Here is a 21,661-nt window from a genome sequence, read left to right as displayed (position 1 = left end):
CAGAAAAACATTATTGGATTAAAATTAAGTACTCACCGATTATCATTAAATGCAGAATCACAGGAATCTGTAAACAAACAGATATTTTTATTTGTATGGTTTATGTTATATACATTATTTTAGTTTAATCTTGAATGGTTTTATATAGGCCAGAAAATCGATAATAAATAGATAATAAATAAATCGATAATCTATAACTTTCATAAAGCTAAATCGATTTTCATAGTTGATGGTTTATATAATAATAAGAGCAAGACAATTTGTAGCAGAGAATTCAGAAACGTGTTTATACAGTTTATCTGTCTGCCGGGTCGTTTCGAAATTAATGGACCAATTTAGATACAGCTATTTTAACAATCTAACTTTTCTCTCCACAAGTCTGAGTTTATGTTTCAGAACATTACAACTTCCATTGTTATATGTATAGTGAAACAATGGACTCTTGTACATATGGGTGCGACTGCATTAAACTGCTAATGCATATTCAAATAATTAATTAGCTTCAAATTTCAGTGTTACTTTAATGAAAAATTTGTCATAATCAGAAAAAGTATATTAAATAGGTCAGGTTAGTAAGATATCAATGAATTTATGAGCTTTCGCGGTCAACAACAATTTGTTAGTTAATTTTGAATTTTAGATTACATTTAATTCGTTGATTCAATTTGAAGAAATACATTTCTACGAACTTTCCAATTATAACGTGCTACGTATAATTAGTAATTTGTGGCTGAACAAAATTAATTCCGCGGGCACGCAATTGCTCTCACTGGGACTTCCGTGGGACGATCCGTGCTATAAAGATCGGGAAATGTTTGGGAAGCATGATTTTGACGTTGATCGATATTAGAGTAATGATATCTCATTACTTTATCAAAATTTGTAAAAAGTGCAAAATCTGTAAAAATATGATATTTCTGAAAGTTTTTTTGTTTTAGATTAGTTTCAGTTGCCTGCCGAGTCAGAAGTGAAAATTCTTCTTCAAAGTGTATAATTGCTTGTTCTAAAAGAACAACAAGTATGATTTTCAGAACTATAATGCTGAAAGTAACAAATGAATAAGATATTCGTCGAATTAACAAAAAGTTGATAATTTTTTTTACTAACGATGTTCAGTTATAAGTAGAAAGTGTTGCGCACGTAATTGTAATTTAATAATTTAATAATTAATGAGTTTTGTAATAAAATTCATTAATTTTACGTAAATATTGGCGTGCCATAAAAACGCATGCTAATAAGTTTTCACCTAAATGGCTATTCATCATACGTAAATTAATGTATATTTTGTTTCATTGTATGCAGAAACAATATATTATTTGACATTTTTCTTTTAAGTAGAATTTCGTTGTCGAAGGATTTGTGTTGTAATCTATATGAATAAAAGAGAAAGGGGTGAGAAGAAGAAAGAAAAAGGAATGTGGCGGCCTTTCGACTATCGCCACTAGAGGGACAGCACAGCCTACAATTTCCTGAAAGTACTCGCTAGCCTCTCCTTTCCAATATATAGAAGTTCTTAACTGTCCCTAATATCCCAGCGTCTAAGGCAGGGTCTGCTAGGAAGCCTTACTGATGAGTCCACTAGCAGGCCCAGGACGAAACGTTCTTCCCCTCTCTTTTCCTTCCTTTCTTTCCTTCCTCCTTTATTCTATAGCTACATGAAGCATGCCGCTTCAACTGGTGACCCCGACGTGATGCGAACACGCAGCCTACTTACAACACAGGAGGACAACGGAAGCAGCTACTCGAACATATTTCGACCTTCGACGACAAGCCTCGCCCCAGGATATCTGGAAGGATGTACTTTCATCAATGGACTTTGGGTTCTTCCGCAGCACGCCGAAATCGTAACCCCTCTCCTAGGGTGGCCACGACGCTTTAACGCCGCGCCCACGACGATCTCGCTAAAGTTCGGCCGCATTCGATGATCATTGGGACCCTACGGCATCATTACGACGCACTTCGTCGGTTACTTACGGACCATCCTAGGACAGCAGAGTATACGACTGCTCAGTGCAGGTTTCTTAAAGCGCGCTCGCCCTTAGGCTCGAGACTTACTTCGCCCTGGCTTGAGCACTGCGCCCTGCCGCGTTCGAAAGAGCAGCATATGGCACAGCGGCTATTACACGACCCAGTAACTAAACATTATCCGAGGCTCTACACACATCGTCGCACCGGAGGAACATCACGAAGAACTACGAAAGACGCACGGGCCAAGTATCGTTTATCACTGGCAAGGGAGTGATGTGGCGGCCTTTCGACTATCGCCACTAGAGGGACAGCACAGCCTACAATTTCCTGAAAGTACTCGCTAGCCTCTCCTTTCCAATATATAGAAGTTCTTAACTGTCCCTAATATCCCAGCGTCTAAGGCAGGGTCTGCTAGGAAGCCTTACTGATGAGTCCACTAGCAGGCCCAGGACGAAACGTTCTTCCCCTCTCTTTTCCTTCCTTTCTTTCCTTCCTCCTTTATTCTATAGCTACATGAAGCATGCCGCTTCAGGAAAAAGAAACAATTCGTTCCGCGTCTGTAGGCGAACTCGTCGATAGAGTTACTCAGCAGATCTTTGCCTTAAATTCGGCAATAATCGAACAGAGATAGGTTAGGATTTCCTTGTACACATATATAAAAATGGAAGGTAGCAGTAATAATCTGTGGAAGACCGTTGAAATATTGCTGTCCATTTAATGGCGAATATCATCTGGCGATAATTTATTGTAATCCGTCGTTACGTAGCTTTACAACCCGCTCTGCAGTATCATTTGTAATCTTCACATTTGTTATTATTTCTGAGCCTGTTAACTGTAGTACTTTATTCTCTGGCATAGACGAATTTTCTTCTGGAAAATTCATACGTTTTTAGATACATTATTTGTAAGTCTATCGAAAAACGTTTTACCTTTTACGGATATAAAGTTTTCTATTCCTCTAAACATCCGTTTTCGTTATCATACACCTTTTTTGACTACAACATATTCCTTTATCAGAAAAGTATAAATTTAGTTTTAATCCTATGTACATAAGTTAATCATAATTTTATCGTTGTTTCATATTGCATAATCATGCCATTATGTTATGAATAGAGATTATAATTTATCATCTGATAAATCTTGATAAAACTTGATAATCATTTATCAAGATTATAATTCCTCTTTAAAAATTGATCAGCGAAACGATCTAACACATACAATACATTCAACATTTTGGTACGTGGTTTCACTTTATGATGTAAATTAGATTCAGATTAATTAACCAGTCGACATATAACTTGCTGCTCAGAGTAATTATTATTTTAATTTACGAACGATACTTTTCACATTCGTTGCTTAACACGTTCACGCCGGGCTGACCCACCGGTGGGTCACACTTGATTGTTCCGTGGGGCGGCGTGACCCACCTGTGGGTCACGCGTTTTCAGAAAATTAGTCGATTCTTCAGACGAACCACTTTCCTCCAGACCCATTTTATCTATTATTTATAAGGGCAAAAATTCAAAAAATATTCTAACCACCTCTATAGAAGAAAAGATAATTTTACATTCGCAATAAGCGTTTTCAAATTTGCAACGATATTGCCCCGCCCCACGAAGCGTAACGCGATAAGACAGTCCCGCCTCACGCGGAGAAACGTAGATTTTCGCGCCGGCGTGAACGTGTTAATTAAATTTTTTCTTTGCTAAAGAAACTGACTAAATAAAAATTGTAATAGTTGCGGTAACAAATCGAACAGATCTATCGATTTCACGCGAATGCTAGGCCATCAGCAAACATTTCAAAGGGAATTCGAAACGAATGAACGCGTTACGACACGACGGCATAAAAATGGAAGCGGTTCAAAGGGTGGCGAACAAAAAGAGCACACGTGACATCTGCAGCCCATCCGCGGGTGAAGCTTTTTTGTAATAAAGCAACGAAATCCCAGAAAAACCGTCATCGCGTATTAAGCGGCCACCGATATTAAAACGCAATCTGAAATTCGACGGCAACGCTCTTCACAAAAGTGTGGAAAGGTAATAGAGGGGCACGCACAAACGTACCGAGAGGACGGTGGACGTATAGTGTGCAGAGAAACAGCTATTATTTACGCCACAAATGACCGTTTAATGGTTTTCGTTCCATATACATAGAAACAAACAGCTGCCAATCGCTCTGCTCTACAATTGTTTTTATAAAATGACCACTTAAATACCATCACGATGTATCCCCGTATGTAAAATCGTGAATCAAATAAACAGTCTTTTCACGAAGAAACGAAGTGATCAATATTTTCATTTCATTCTGATAAATGAACAGCGATTATGACTAATTAGTGCGTGAACACATCGTTGAAAGTTTCAACTCAACTTCGACAATGTTCCTAAAGATGATCACCGCTCGTTCCTCGAAGAAGGTGCATTAATTACGAGTCGGTCGCTGGTAGAGCTATGCGATCACCGACATTAACAGTTTTGAACATAGTACTACGTTGCGTAAAAATATTGTAATCAAGATTGATGCAATTTAGTTAGTTTAGTTATAGTAATTGACTTGACCAGTTTGTTAAAAGATAACAAAAGTAGGAGAGAGAACGAATCGAAAAAAAAGAAATACAGAATATTAAAATTTAAAAATTATAAGTTTTAAAAATTATGAAACTTTTCATATAAGTAGAGATTATCCACAATGAAATTTTAATTTCATTAGTGCCATAATTTACTTTCAAGACGTAAAATTTCATGTCTTCGAAAAAGTCCAGACTTTTCTTCTTCATAAAATATCTTGAGAAGAGACAGATCGAAAAATATTTTGAATAAAAGAGCTATATTGTTTTACAAAATTTGTCAAATGTAATTTGCCTAAATAGAAAATTTGTATTCCTATCGAATCGATAAGCGTATACTGAAATGTAATGTTACGAATTAAGTCGTAATTTTTATTGTTTTTATCGCTCATTATTTATATGTATACATATAACGCTTTGATATGCGACAGTATGTCAAAACTTCTTACTAGGTGAACAAAAGCACGATTCATTTTCTACGTAAGAACAATTCTAACCTTTCCTCCTTTCTTTCCCTTCTCTCTTTCTTTTCTCACTCCGACTCACACTTACTATAAATAGCGTCCCACAAATATGTATAAATATTTTTATATATCATAGAAGAAAAATAGAAAATTATTTTAAAAATATTAATTTTATTAAATGAAAACTTTTATAATTAGATTTAACATTTTCAGGGTTTTCAAATAAATGTAAATAATTTAAGGATTGCTTGATGAAACCATTTTATTAATAAAAACACATGCAACGTGTATTTGTTTGTATTTATTATTATACAGTGTGCAATATGCATAACGTGAAATACAGGTTTTTAAGAGGTGATGAGGTAGTTTAACAATTGTGCATTTTCAATCATTTTATTACGCAATTTTATATAATAAAAACAACGTAATTCTTGATGTTGCGTCAATTTTTTTTAATACCTGTCTCTGCCGTTGAGGTACTTCGCAATGAAAATTCTGAACCTTTGTCAAGGATTATTCCTTCCGAGAATCAAATTGTAATACCAATTAGGCAAAATATGACTGTTTAAGTACGATCGATTTTATTCCTACACAAAGTTTCATAATCCTTCGTATATCTTGGTTACCTAATCTTCATCCTGAGTTATAGGAACAGGTGGTTCCAATTTAACCGAACAATTTCACTGCAATAGAGTGTTACTGTATTAATTATATCTATTGTTTCACATGCTCTTTATCAACTTTTAATTGCTCAACTCAAAAGGACTAAGAATCCAGAAATTTATTAATTATTATTAAATTTATTAATTATAACAGCATTTGGAAGTACTCAAAGTACTAAAATATTATCCACATTAATAGTAATATCAAAACTTGTGCATAAAGTAAGTATAACAAGCTTTGTATTAAGATAGAACGCGGAAATAAACAATAGGATGAATGAAAAAAGAAAAAAAAGATTCTAGGTTAAGGGCATGTGGGGGCATGTCCTCCGACGCGCGCCATTAGAGGGACAGCAACATTCGCATACATAACAGAATTTCCGACCTGTCCTTAACGTTCCTGCCTCTAAGGCAGGGTCTGCTAGGCAGCCTTACCGATGAATCCACTAGCAAGTCCAGGGACGATACGTTATTCCCTCTCTGTTCTTTCTGTTCCTTTCCTAGCCACAACGACTGTACAACGACCTGAAGTAACGCGCTTTCAGACCTTTAACGCATGTAATAATAAACATTATTTAAGTCGAAGGATTTTATAATTAAACAACATACTGGAATTTATTGAATTATTTAATTAGAGTTTATATATCCAACGAATCTTTAAAAATTCTTTTAATAACGAAATTCTTTTTGATAACACAATATTGATAACACAAAACATTATTCCAAAGTGAATACCAGATGCTAGAAGAGAAATTTGAGTTTCGACAAGGGATACGTTTTGAAAAATGGGAGAATAGGACATAAGTATAATAGTTGCAGATGTGGATAAAACTAGGACTAAACAAATGAAAATATTCCAGGTTTCCTTTCTTATCAAATGTATCGTAACCCTTAGAAAGTTCGAAAGGAAAACAGTGATTATCTGCTAAACACTTTGAAAGATTCAAAACGATATTCCAACACGTACGCTCCTTACACACTTGGTACAAGGTTTAAAGTGATTTAAACATTTTTTCTTTCAATGTGTAAGATATTATTTTTCTGCCCCTGACGGTGCGCATACGTCAGGTGTTTAAAAGTTATATTTCCAAGGAGAAGATGAATCGTCGGTCGGCCTTAGATAGCTTAATGATTAAAGCCAGTCGCCTAGAAGCGAACATTCCGGGATCGAATCCCCGATCTTAGGCAATCCGATCGGCCGACTTTTTTCCTCTTACTAATCAAGAGTTATTATCTTGGTACATTTTTAAATATTAATAATTTTCCTATTCTTTGTATCATAATTTTTATTTTGTCCCGCACTTCGGGTACCAAAGTAATGTACTTGTTCACGTTTAATAATCAATAAAAAGGAATCATGTAATCTGTATAGCATAAATAACAATTAAACTATGCATCTTAATAAAAAATTGTTAAATACGAAAGTCGTATTCGTTTAAAATGCAAATATGATAACGTTTTATGTTTTATTGTACGTGGAGTAGTTTTATAAATATCATGGCCTACTTTCTTTGTTTAAATGGAAATTCTTTATATGTTTCTAAAAGAATATCCGACTTTAAGTAGAAAAGTATAAGCCTCTGATAATTCTAACCATTAGGAATTAGAATTATGTTTCGACCGACGGAGCAAATAAAACGTGGGGTCTTCGAAGACTTCGTTTATTACACGTTCGTGGCGAAAAGGCTATTTTTAAGATTAAGACGTTTTAAGTAATTTCGTACACGTTCGCGACCTTCGACACAATGATCTGTAGAATATTTAATTTTAACGTCCTCAATAGCCATCGCGTGTTGTAAACGAGGGATTTCTCAAGGGTTGGTTCGATATATGTGCACGCAGCGGGACATCGAACCGTGCACTTAACGGGTCCGGACCGAAATCTTGACCATTGGGAAATTCCCAAAACGTCACCGCGGGACTTGGAAGGTTCCACGTCCGTGCAGGTGTCTTCCCACCCTTTTAAGACGAATGCGCGCAAGGGGCGCACAAGAGGGTGTGGACGATACTCGAAGGAGAACGCTGATTGGTAATTTGCATCATTTCGGCAAATTCCAACAGTGTCCACCCCCTGTACGGTGGATGGAGCAGCGGACAAACTCCCAAAAAACTAACGAGTCAAACGTCAGTCGCTCACGCACGATCAACGAACGAACAACCTCTTACAGAAACGGTCGAATTGTGAGAGAAACGTAGAGCGAACACTTAGTTAGAACAAGCTGTCCAATATTAAGTTGGCGGACAGCGTCGCGAGCAACCGCGTTCGATCTGAACCTTACAACCTCGGAGAGGAATCAACGACGCGAAAATTCCGTGTGGTAGCTGCGACAAATTATGTTAGTGAAGTGACGTATAAGCGACGATATAAACGTAACGTGTATAGTCGCAGAGACAGGGAACTGCTTACTTCTCTGATGATACGACTTTTCTTAATAATCCTAAATATATCTCGTTAACCATTATGTTTAGGATCAACGTAACAAAAATAGAACGCAATAACAGTTAAAATGTCATCATATTTTCCGTTTCAAACAACCCAACTTTTGTATTTAATAAAATTTTATTAGATGCAGACTTTGAAAGTTATTTGCGGTGTGCAAGTTATGCGACTACCCTATGTAATTAAAGGAAGTGTAAAACTAAAGTTCTTATCAAATTATTGGAGATAACGGTTTTTGTCTAAAGTTTTGTTTAAAGACGCTCTTACATATTCCTATAATCATTGTGTAAAGATTGCATCATACTGAGAGTAAGTTTTTTACAAACCTCTTTTTTGATGGAATAATTTGTTGTTCATTTGTCAAATCAATAACGAAGGATCAGCTAAAAATTACAGACTTTTTAATCGTTTAAGTAAATTCTAAAATGTTTATTATGGCTTCCACCGCCACATTTATTTTCTTTTGTGTTATAATATTTTAATCAATCGGAGATTAATAATACGGGTATCATTACTAGCGATGAAAGATAAAACTTCAGTCCTATTTAAACTTTTCTATACTTCATTTGGAAACTTGTAGAGAACATTCCAGTGCAACCTCACGCCAGAAAAGTTCAAACTTGAGTTATATTTAATCGGTTATTCGATTCAATTAATACGCGCTACATTTATGTTTACCAGTCCACCTAACATACAAGTCCGAATACCATTCCCACCATTAATTTGAAACGAGGATGACGTCATGAGCGCCCTCTACGCTACAATTATCGATAATTATTGTAAGCCGTTCTGACTAGAACGTTGAAATCGCACGTTTTCATGTAATGTTACACGACGAGGAGAAAGAGACACAGAAGAGGTGAATTTCAGGATTAAGAAGTAGCAGTGTACCAGACATCGTTCTATGTGATTGTCAACAGGTCCTTCAAGTTTAACAATCCATTGGCAACCATCCAACGATAAATGAAGCTCTTCGAAGCTTTTATTTCATTCCATTCTTACTCAACGATGAGAAAGTACGTTTGAAAAAAAAAACGAATTTTTTATTCGTCAATGGAGTTGCTATATTGCCTAATATAACATTAGCACAATGAATACACTTAATATCTATAACGTAGATAATAAATTTGGTCCATACTTGTTTTGTTACTTTTTTACCACGCGATACCATTAATTAATACATAATATTTATGAAATAGAGATCACTAATATATCCAGGAAGTAAATCTACAGACTAAGAGTCATAGTATGCACCGTCTTTAGCAATCACTGCTTCAAAACGGGAACATATTTTCAATCAACTTTTTTAGCCAACTAACCAACTGCTTTTACTATTAAAGTTGTATAATACGCTTCAAATATTTCCAGTTAGATTAACATTAAAGGACGAGAATGGCTAGTTCAATACACTGATACCAATTAATCCTCGTAACAGGGGAAGCACCTCTAATCTTTTTTATTTTTGGATATGTTGATCAGAGATCGATATTCCGAATAATTTTTTCCAATACACAACGAATAATTTTATTCGCATGAAACTATAGATTAGATTAGGCTATACGCATAGCATAAGACTAAATTTAGTCTATAACTAAAATTAAATAGTATAACAAGTGATGTACCCACAGATACTGGGAAGATGAGTACAAGAAAAATTGTAATACTTATCTTACAAGAAACTTCATAGAGTTTGTATACTAAAGTACATTTATTCTAAGTTGTAAATCATTTCACTAAACGTGTAAAATGTTCGCTCATTTTCTACTTTCCATTCTTTCAACGATGTTATTATAAAAGTTCAAAAACAACTGAGAAAAAAATCATCGAAGTTTCTCTTTTGACGGATGTCGGTATATTATAACTTAATACAACTCTAGTAAGACCTAATATACAACAACATATTATTTCCTGCAACATATGTCTGGAACCTGTGTAAAACCTGGTTAAAATTTTTTAAACAAATCTCCGTAAATCTTTAAATGGGAAACAGGCGTTTTAAACACACTAATACATTCTCTAAAACAACCCAATACAACAGTAACGTTCCCTAATAACTGTTTGGTGCTTTATTCGAGCCGCTAGCTACGATTCTCCAGCAAAAAGCACGTCTGTGTTTCTCTAATTTCCTTTCCTGTTTTTCGTAAACTTCCAATCTCAAATCTACTCTTTTGCAGTTTCATTATGACCTCATGCGAACTCGATCATTTATGTCCACATTTGACGATAAAGCATACACGTACTTGAATCAATTATACAGGCTAACTAATAATAGTTACACAGTTTACAACTTATTATTTACCGATATTAATGAAATGTTATACATTTTTTTTGGAATTATACGGGTAGAAATTTTCGCAACTACTTTGCTTTAAGACATCTTCTCCGAAAATGTGTACCATTTCTGATACCTCAATAACCATCCAGATCTATTTAATTCAAGTAAGGACGACTATTTAATATTTTATAGAGCCCACTATTCCTGTATATAAATGAAAAAGAATATTCTTTCATGTCTTTCAGTAATTAGATAAAAACAAAGTATACTTTGAGACAGAAAAATTTGGAATCGGATCGAAATCAACCGGGATAAGATACGTAGTGTGCCTGTTTTTTTTTTTTTTTGTTAAAAAAAGGATAATAAACATCTTTGACATAGCAACGAAACAGTGGAACATACCGAATTTTGTCGTACAAACTATAAACATTTATATTTTTATAAATGTCTACCAAATTATTTACACGGTAGTCATCATGTTTCTTATGCGACATAAATTTGCAACCTAAATTCATTTTAAGACCACTTTAATGGAACACTATTTTGTTATAAGTTACTGTGCAAACAGTATTTATCTTTGCGTTAGAAGAAAGCGTAAAAGTTTTCCAGCATATGAATACATTCTTTATTCACTATATACATATAAGAATGAGTCATTTAACCGTGTCACCCTACTTACTTCTAAACTATATGTTGGATCAAAAGTCGATATATTTCAGCGAAATGTACAATGTAATAATAATGATTAGTTCTGAACAAATAGTTTACGAGTAAAACGTGGTACGGTCAAACGACTCGCGCTGTATATAGAATCAATTGCAAAAGTTTTCATACATATGCTTTGTAAACATCAAATACTTAAAAAGGGACAAGGACTTGAATATTCGACATTAAATATCAATGCACGTGTTAATTTGAAAATTACACGTTCTGAAAACCTAACGATATTATGTACAATTGTTTACAAAGAGGTGCAAATATACCGAAAATACAATTTTGCTCTTATTATACTATATTGTGTTCTACATTGTAGTAATTCCACGAGAATTTTTCGCGTTTATTATAAAATAAACACTTGCTTAAAAATGATCACTGATGCCTTTTGTAAGCGTATCGATGTACACGATGCTTATGTGTGACGTCGCCGCGATTGGACCGTCTTTTGTTTTGGGTTTAGCTTTTGTTAGTCAGTCAGTCAGTCCTTTGTGCACCTTTGTCATAACGTGATGTATGTCGTCGAGTATATGAAATATATAATCCCATATTAAAGCCTAACACTTTTAGGACAGGGCTCATCGCTGTACCTATTTTTTGAAATTAGTTCTCTAATTCAACCAATATGGCATAAAATGCCGAATCGTTGTTCGATATATTTGAACTTCAAATACTATATTTTTAATATGAAAGTTTTAATTTTAAGTTTCATATATGTTATAGGTACACTTTGTTCAGAAGTGTAAATCATGCTGACAAATTCTATTGTTTCAAACTAAGCTAGCAGAGAAATCATGTTACATATAAAAAGGCCCGATGGACACATTATGTATATCCACAGACTCATTGATTCTTCGTCTTTCCTAAGACCAATGGTATGTACAAAAATTCCCATTTTCCATTTTTTGCTACCATTTCTGTTGCGTCGTTAATTTCTCCTCGCTTGCTTGCTTGCTCGGGTGGAATATCTCGGACGACTTTTTGCTGGTAGATTTTTGACTACTATTGCTGGTCGATGAGTGCCAAGAAAAGGAAGAGTTGTCAATAAATCAAACTCGATATGTTTAGTTGCCTTAGTTGGCCTTGGTATAATTTGACGTTGCTTTAAGTTACAAAATGTACACTTATATACAGTCTCGGAGTTCAGCAGTGAGCCAATCCGCAAGCTGCTTTGATTCCGAGATGGTGGTGGTTGCTACTTTTCGGTAGGGGTAGGGTCACAGAACACAACCGTTAGGGTAACCGATTCGGGGCTACTTGACCTAACGGGACCCTTGATTGGGTATTTTTTGGGTTATGATACGTCAATAGCTATTGAAGTAAAACATTAAGAGGTAGACTAAGTTTCCTAGCACTCTTTTAACGCCTTAATCCCGGTTAAGAAGTTAATCAGAAAAAGTAATAAACAGAAATTGGGACTCTTCAAAAATAACTAATTATAAACAACCGTAGCATAAACTTGGTTTGAACACATGTTTCGAGAACGGAATAATTTCCATTTCTATTTGTTTGTTGTTTCCACGTGCATATTTTTCACAGACAAGCATACATTTTTTAGACCTTTAAATATAAAATGACGTTAATATTGATAGAAAAAAAGCATAGCGTATTGAAATAACAATCAAGAAATAAAGAAAAAGACAATAAAGAAAAATTATCATTTTTCTTTTACATGTCTTATCACTTTGTCGTAAAATGTAATTAAAGATAATTTCTTATTTAGTATATATAAATAAGATTACTAAAATATTTAATATAAGTAAGGATAGTGAGATAACAACGATAATTCAGGCATTCGGGATAAAGTGAAGTCTGTCACTACGGGAAACTCCAACTGCTATGTCATCCTCCTATCGATTGAAAAACCTTTAATTGATCTGGTTCTGTTATACGGGTTGCTAATGTTCCTCCCCTTTTTGTTCACTTCATCACCGAATAATATTCGAAAAAGAATTATGAAGAAGTATGCGATAAACGGCTTGATATATTTTATAAATTTAATAAATTTAATATTACTTTCCCGACATTTCCAAAGCGTTTAGTTTATTTAGGTGTATATGGTACAGTATTAGTTGGGCAAATGTTTGAAACTACAGAAGAAAATTTTTATCACTTTAAATGTTAAATAGCTTGAGGAATCACTTCTTTATATATTTAACGAGCAGAGAGGATCGTTAATATAAGTTATTATAGTAAAATGTTCGTATATCAATCCAAAATTATCCTGCAATCACGAATAAATTACAGTAATTAAGATTCTTAAAATATACTATTCTTGGCTAACAAATTTAAGCCATTTTAATTCGGTTTAATAAGGTTTCTAGTAAAGCTTACCAGATATTTGCAGTAAAGAAGAGAGTTTCTATTCGAATAATTATTAATATGTTCAAGAGTCTTTAATTGCAGAAATTAATAGATGCAACAAATTAAAATCATTACACAAATTACGGTTATGTAATGTTCTGCGACCCGTTTCAGACAGGTTTCAGATGGCTTATCCAAGGTACAAAGAACGAAAGTAAGTTTTACGTATGCAATCTGGATTACATCTGTCCTTCTTAAATTTTAATCTTAGAGTTTTTTAAGAACAAGGCAGAGAAGCATTAACAATTGGTAAAAAAATTTTTGGACTAACTATTCGAAGAATAGTTGTTTGTTTCCAAGCGAGTGCAGAATTCAATATTAAGGTGATTTTAGTAACGTACGTTTTTGTAGGCATAAAACGAGCATTTCGAATGTTTTCTACATATAGTATGAGAATACTTCCTATAACTCAACAATTAAGGTACATCATACATATGTTCAGATGATATTTTTTGCTCGTTTTAATGTATCGGATTCCCGAGTAAAGTATTAACGTGCGACGTATTAACGAACGGAAAATAATATCACTTCATAAAAATATAATTTACTAAGAAACGGTTTCTAACACTTTACGCTTTGACACTTACCCTCTGTATAAATATGTATAGAATATCACATTGAAGCACAACTGGTGGAATACCTATCTCACTGAGGGATTGAAGTTAACAAAGAAACCTTCTTATTGATGTTGTTTAGCACGTAATATAGTATAGAACGTTATGTGATACAAATATTTGTTCTGTAGGTATTGAAGTAATAGTGGTTTATTATTATTATTTTAATGTGCTCAATCAGTTTTTACTTTTTACCCAATATGGGTGATATAATATAGCTTAAAGCAAGCATAACTGGTCTAGGTAGCGTATGTACAATATATATTGTATATGAGAGTAATAAATAATAGATTACGCCGTTTTCGAAATCTTTTTCCTCTATTCCCTTCCATGTGAAGCTTCTGTCACATGAAAAGAATACTTCAAGAGACCGTTATGTTCGAGATCTGAACACTTAACCTATATAGTATTGGTGTTAAGCATGTACTTTTTCAAGGCGACCTAAAGGCATCGATGCAACGTCAAGATTCGCAATCGAATAAATTGAACACAATACGCGGCTATTGCGTACTGTGATTTATGATTTTCGATTGAATTTGAATGATTAGAACGGTTGAAGGACGGATATTAGAAAAATCGATGAAAAATGGAACAAAGCATCTTTAGAATCGTGAATTGGTCGCAGGACGAATTGTTATTTGCAAAACTGTACTTACGAAACTGGCGAAACTGAGGTACGGTATATGCTGATGGAATATTCTGTCTGAAAAGCTAAAAGCTAGGTAGCTAAATAGAAAAAACTGCGTTTTGCATCGTTGCTCGGGTAGATCTGCTAGTGGTGGTACCTACCAGTAATTGAGAGTTCGGGAGTAGACTTTTGCTATTTCCACACGATTTAAGTCAACCAATTAGTTTTGATGTCCGCTTTCCTCGACAATTTTCGTAAAGCTGCAATAGACGAATCTGCTTATTCTAACGAAAATAGGACACACAAATTTCGATTAGTAATCTCTAACATTAAATACACGTAGATTCACAAGTACACCATTTCATCTTCTTCTACCTACTAGGAACGAATTTCCAGTGGTGTCCTCGCAACGAATCGACTTCTATCGATTACGATAGGGATCTTACGAACCCGTGACACCCAACTACACTGGGCTAAGAGAAAGTAATTATCCACCGGTCTCGATACCGAGAGAGCCTCTTTTTGAGATGTATGAAGTCGACGTCAACGTAAGCGAAAACGTAAACTAACCTTTAGCCGCATCTTCGTCAAGAGTTCTTAGGCGCAAAGAAATATAAGTAACGCTTTCACAGTCTGCACGTTCAGATTATCGATGTGACATGTTGCGTACATGGTAAGGTTTCCGGTTTATTAACCGTCTAACCATGTCGAAAGCATACCAAAACAAACCTTCTATTGGGATCAATTGAACCCAAAAGCCTTACAGACTGCTGCTTTTGAGTCCTGAAGAATACGTATCGCTTAAGTATGATCAGATTCGACATCTCTGTTAATACATGAAGAAGTACGTGCAGAAGCACATTAAATATTTCGAATACTATCCCTGTAAAAGGAAGAGATACATCCGGAAGAAACTTTAGACCATGACCCCTTAGGGTCTCACAAAAAATGCGCGCAGTGTGTGGATGATCTCCATTGTTAAAATAGATCTAGCGATTCTCTAAATTTTCGTCCAATTTATCAAATACTATTTCCGTGTAAAAAGGAGGTTTCAGCGTGCGTTCATAAACCCAGCAGAAACTTGGAACCGCAGCCACAAGTATGTAATTTACCTAGACAGTGTCTGAGCGTATCTGTATTCAATAAACTTTGTCAGAAATGTGAATTACTCCATGGACTTAAGTGGCTGATATTCAGGCTTTGGTCTTTGATTCGTTTATGATCATGCGTGTAATTAACTGTTTGTCAGTTAGAAAAAGGAAAAAAATTAATAGATTTCAGATTTACGTTTCCACAGTTAAAATTGAAATTCTATAACTATAAGCAGTCATTCAATTTCTGTTACAATTAATGTAAACAGAGACAATTTTCATAGTTTCGAATGAGACAGTACCCTGTGATCCCATGGGCTTTAGTAGAAGATGGAAAAATACAGTTTGTCGTATTTCTGTGTACAATAGCAACTGATAAAGCTCCTTTTAGAAAAGCATCCTTCAGACTAAACATGTAAAGAAAACGTAGAATATGAAAAGAGCAGTAGATTCGGTACACGAGAATACGTTTAGCTTTTTTAATTAGTTTCATTAGTTTGAAAAGAGATGCACGAAATTGAGTTTTCAGCTGTTTGATTTTAGTTGCTTAAGAATTATTTCTTGAAACTATCGACAGAATTTCATAGTAAAAGGCAGTTCCTTGATATCAAAGACTCTCCATAAAATGATTGAAACATTAGATATTTTGAAATTGGAATATTAATTTGTCTTCGAAGTGTTATGTAAGTAACATGTAACATGGAAGAACTTTCTAAACAAATTCTTGAAGCTGAAATATAATTTGAACATAGTTGATTTAAGTTTCCAAATAATCAAAGCGTTAACAGTAAGCAATAAAAATTGCATAGAAAGCAGAGACATCTGTAGTGTTAGAAGCGTTACGAAGATCAGCATACATTATGTACGTATTCGAAATTGCAGTTTCAAAATTCAGACGATAATAGACCTTTTAATGAAGCGATAAAGACGTGCCAATGGATCGCAGCGCGTATCATCTGCACAACTATAGAATTTTTAAATTGTCCACCGATGTGTCTACGAGTTCGGTAAATTAAACAGTAAAGAAGGTAGGTTCCAGTGCCGTATGGATGAAATTGACCGGCCATAGACGAACAGTCCTATCAGTCTTCTTGAAGAGATTTATCGTTCAGTTTGAACCCTGGAGAAATCAACCTTCTCTATCGATATAGTTACCAAAGGAAGCTATAAAAAGAAGAATTGGATGCACTTTGGTTGTTGCAAAAGGATCACCGATAATCCGGCGCAAGCTAGATATGCACAACACAATACGAGAATTTCGAAATTTTTTTTCTACAAAATACCACTTTTATACGTTCAATCAACATCGATGTAATACAGCCGGTAGCGTTTCTTTCTTTATCCTTTATAACTGGTTCTTTCGATCTTGTATCGACTCAGGCTCTCACTTAACAACTTACGAACTTTCTTCTACAATTATAAAAACTCCTTTTAAAAGTTTCTGGATCCAATGTCCTAATCGGTTTGCTACAAGATTGTATTTTTATATTGAATATGTATATGGATTTAATGCTGATAGAAGATAGTATAGCATGCCGTCATGTGTTGGTATTTTCGAACATTTTAGGGTATTTTTATGTTTAATTCGCTTAAAATCCTTATTGTGAATTTGTTAACATTTGCTGTGCTTACCGTGATGATTTATGATAATTATGTTGATATCTTTATTATTAGTCGAATCTCTCTCTGTTCCTCCCTCTTTACCTCACTTAAAATAATGCGAGCACTATTTGTTGTGTGGCGGCTACGATTCCTGGTATTTTCGAGTCGTAAATTCTCTAAAGAAATAACAATGCGTTCCTACGACACAGCGCAGGTCTGGCCACCGCGGGTTAGCACTTGGCGACCAGGCCCGCGCGTTTCCTAAACCCGATACCCGTCTGGTTTGTGTCCATCATCTGGGCCTAGCAATTGTTTCCCTTAAGATTTCGTCGCGACTGAGCATTGCCAGTCGCGTACGATAGATCCTTGAACTTGGTTTATTTATGACCAATTTCCGTCCGTTACGTTTCGTGGAAACGTTCACTCTCCTCGTCTGTGCATCCATCCTTTTCATTCTGGGATTTCCCATCCTTTTCTATACGCATTTTTAAGGGACGACATTTTCGTCCTCGCGACAGTTCGATTCGGACAGTTCGGTTAGAACGACGCAAGCACATAGTTCTGTTAGAACAACGCTAGCATATAGTTCGGTTAGAACAGTTCGGCGAGAACACCCTGTTCGTTAGAGCAGCCTCCATATTCGTCAAGAATTGTGAGGTCAAGTTGAGTTTCACTAGAGTCGCGTAGCGACGTAAAAGAAATCGTAGCCGTAGCACCGCCCCCAACATTAAGAACTATTGTTTTATTATTGTTTCGCTATTGTTAACTGTTGTTGATTGTTTTATATTAAATTGTGGGCAAAAAGGTCGAGTGTGGTTCCTTACTCCCGTTACATTGCCCTCAATTATTGGTGACCCCGACGTGATCACCGAACGTGTAGTGCGGTAGTGATCCGTCGTAACATACAGCAGTAGTGCGGAACGCTTTTTTTTTTTGGTTGGTGCATAACATCATTATGGCTACACCATCTCACTCCGGTGCCTCCGTGGATCGCGTGGCCGTCCGTCTACCGGATTTTTACGCAGCGGATCCGGAGATGTGGTTTACTATCGCGGAACGCAGTTTCGAGGCCGCAGGAGTAACCACGGAGCACACCAGGTACGGCTATATCCTCGGTGCGTTGCCAACGCAGTACTCCATGGAGGTGAGAGACATTATCATGAATCCACCCGCCGCCACGCCGTACCAGAAGCTGAAGACGGAGCTGATCCGCCGGTTGAGCTCGTCGCAGGAGCAGAAGACCCGGCGCCTCCTGGAATCCGAGGAAATGGGCGACAGAAGACCGTCGCAATTTCTGCGCCACCTCCGAAACCTGGCCGGTACGACCGTATCGGACAACGTGCTGAAGACCCTGTGGATGGGTCGGCTACCTGCGAGCCTGCAGCTGATTCTCGCCACGATGCGGGACGCGGAGTTGGACCGCATTGCGGAAGTGGCGGACGCCGTGTCCGAAACCTACCACGGCAGCGCCAAGATCGCGGTAGCTTCCGCCTCCGCCGGAGCGGCCGGCGGAAATACACATGGAAGCGGTAGCGCTGACACCTCGGTTCACGAGTGTATTAGTCAGCTGCGAGAAGAAATCGCGACCCTCCGCAGAGAAGTGAATCGGGGAAGACCTTCGCGACGTGACGGAGAGCGGGGAAGATCACCTCGACGTTCGCGATCCGGTTCAGCTGCCCGACGACGCCTCGAGCTACGAGGAGGTAGGTGTTACTACCATTGGAAATTCGGCTCGCAGGCCCATATCTGCACACCGCCGTGCAACTGGCACTCGTCGGGAAACGCCAAGGGCAGTCGTTAATGACGGCGGACGACGCTGCCCCGACGAATCGCCGTCTATTTGTAGTCGATTACGCGACGAAGACGCAGTTTTTGGTCGACACAGGCGCCGACCTCTGTGTAATCCCGAGAGCGATGGCTCGTGGCAATCGGGAAAAGTCGCAGTATCTTCTCTACGCGGCGAACGGGACGGAGATCCCTACGTACGGGACAGTGACAATAACCTTAGACCTCGGGCTACGCCGCGCGTTCACCTGGCGTTTTGTGGTAGCCGAGGTAAGAAAACCCATAATTGGTGTGGACTTTTCGTACCATTATGGGTTGCTAGTCGATGTGCGAAATCGTCGTCTGTTGGATCAGACGACGTCAATATCAGTGTCCGGTTGGACGACCAAGCAGGCCTCGTCGATTCCGAGCATTAAAACCGTGCATGGCGGTTCGATGTTCCACGAGGTGCTGCAAAAATTCCCGGAGATCACTCGGCCAGAGGGATCACCGTCGCAGACTGCACATTCGACCGTGCATTACATCCGCACGACACCGGGGCCGCCAGTGACAAGCAAACCCCGCCGACTCGCACCTGATCGGCTGAAGGCGGCGAAAAAGGAGTTCGAAACTATGATGCAGCTAGGCATCGTTCGACCGTCGGAGAGCAGCTGGTCTTCTCCGTTGCACATGGTGCCGAAGAAAGGAGAGGACGAATGGAGACCCTGTGGCGATTACAGGGGTCTCAACGCACGGACGCTGCCCGATAGATACCCGGTGCGGCATATCGAGGACTTCGCGCAGGCACTTCATGGTAAGACGATATTCTCTACCATCGACTTAGTGCGCGCATACAATCAGATTCCCGTCGCCGCGGAAGACGTGCATAAGACCGCGATAACGACACCGTTCGGGCTGTTTGAGTTCCCGTTCATGTCGTTCGGACTACGTAACGCGGCACAGACTTTCCAACGATTCATCGATGAAGTGTTACGCGGGTTGGACTTTTGTTATGCGTACATCGATGACATCCTCGTCGCCTCATCGTCCGAAGAGGAGCACCGACAGCACCTGGAGGAGCTGTTTAAGCGGCTGAAGCAATACGGCGTGGTGGTTAACCCGTCGAAATGCCACTTCGGAAAGTCCGAGGTTAAGTTTTTGGGTTACCTCGTTAACGGCGAAGGTTCTCGGCCGTTAGAAGACAAGGTGGAGGCCATCGCGAGATACCCGCAGCCTACCACAGCGAAGCAGTTACGGCAGTTTCTAGGTATGCTAAACTTTTATAGAAGGTTTATACCTAGAGCCGCACAGGTGCAGGCGCCCCTGAACGACCTGTTACACGATGGCGTCAAGGGTCGGGCGCCGGTCAACTGGACCCCCGAAGCAGCCGCGGCTTTTGAAGAGTGCAAGCGAGGCCTTGCACAAGCCGCGCTGCTAGCTCATCCTAAGGCGGACGCGCCTCTGTCGCTGACATGCGACGCATCAGACTTCACCGTTGGTGGGGTCCTCCAACAACGCAACGGCGACCATTGGGAGCCGTTAGCCTTCTTCTCGAAGAAACTCAGCCCCACCGAGAAGAATTACGGGGCCTACGACCGAGAGCTGCTGGCAATCTACCTGGCTATCAAACATTTCCGCCACATGGTGGAGGCGCGAACGTTCACGGTATTTACCGATCACAAACCCATCACGTTCGCGTTCAAGCAGAAGCCGGAGAAGTGCACGCCCAGGCAATTTCGCTACCTGGACTTTATAAGCCAGTTCACGACGGATATACGTCATATCGCCGGCAAGGATAACATCGTCGCCGACGCCCTATCCAGAGTGGAAACGCTAGAGGAAGCGTTGGACTACGACGCGCTAGCGCAATCGCAGAGCAGCGACGAAGAGCTGCAGGCATACCTGCGTGCCAACACCGGGACCACGCTTCACCTGAAGAAGGTGACCCTGCCAGGGACCAGTACCAGCGTCTATTGTGACGCATCAACGGAGACCATGAGGCCTTACATCACTGGACCATTTAGACGAGCGGCCTTCAACGCCGTCCATCGCCTGGCGCATCCCGGAATCAACGCGACGGTCAAACTCGTAACGGAGCGTTACGTTTGGCCGTCCATCAAGAAGGACTGCCGAGAGTGGGCTCGAAGTTGCCTGGAATGCCAACGGTGCAAGGTGACACGGCACGTGCAAGCACCGCCAGGCAACTTCGCAACGCCCTCAGGGAGGTTCGAACATGTACATTTGGACATTGTAATTTTACCGATGTCTGAAGGTTTCAGGTATTGCCTCACCTGCATCGACCGCTTCAGCCGTTGGCCTGAGGCGATACCCCTGAGGGACCAGGAGGCAGCCACCGTGGCGCGGGCATTTTACGAGGGTTGGATCAGCCGGTTCGGCACGCCCGCGAGGATCACCACCGATCAAGGTAGGCAATTTGAGTCGCACCTTTTTAAACACCTTACGGAGTTGACAGGTACGACCCACTGGAGGACCACGGCCTACCACC

The 21,661-nt window shown here is 38.5% G+C and overlaps 1 protein-coding gene across 1 annotated transcript; it reads left to right on the top strand.

Moving 5' to 3' along the window:
* Window positions 1-18,346: 18,346 nt before the first annotated feature.
* On the top strand, window positions 18,347-19,192 carry LOC143433256 (uncharacterized). The gene has a single exon (XM_076910543.1). It carries the CDS (start codon window positions 18,347-18,349, stop codon window positions 19,190-19,192), a length of 846 nt encoding a protein of 281 aa, XP_076766658.1.
* Window positions 19,193-21,661: the final 2,469 nt, after the last annotated feature.

This window comes from Xylocopa sonorina, chromosome 2, assembly GCF_050948175.1.
Source record: "Xylocopa sonorina isolate GNS202 chromosome 2, iyXylSono1_principal, whole genome shotgun sequence".
NCBI lineage: Eukaryota > Metazoa > Arthropoda > Insecta > Hymenoptera > Apidae > Xylocopa > Xylocopa sonorina.
Note: the sequence above shows the minus strand (reverse complement) of the source record. Positions and strands in the feature narration are given on the sequence as shown.

Bases quoted from the DNA above. Each gene is read 5' to 3' on its own strand.
- LOC143433256 (XM_076910543.1), top strand. From the start codon at position 18,347: ATGGCTACACCATCTCACTCCGGTGCCTCCGTGGATCGCGTGGCCGTC.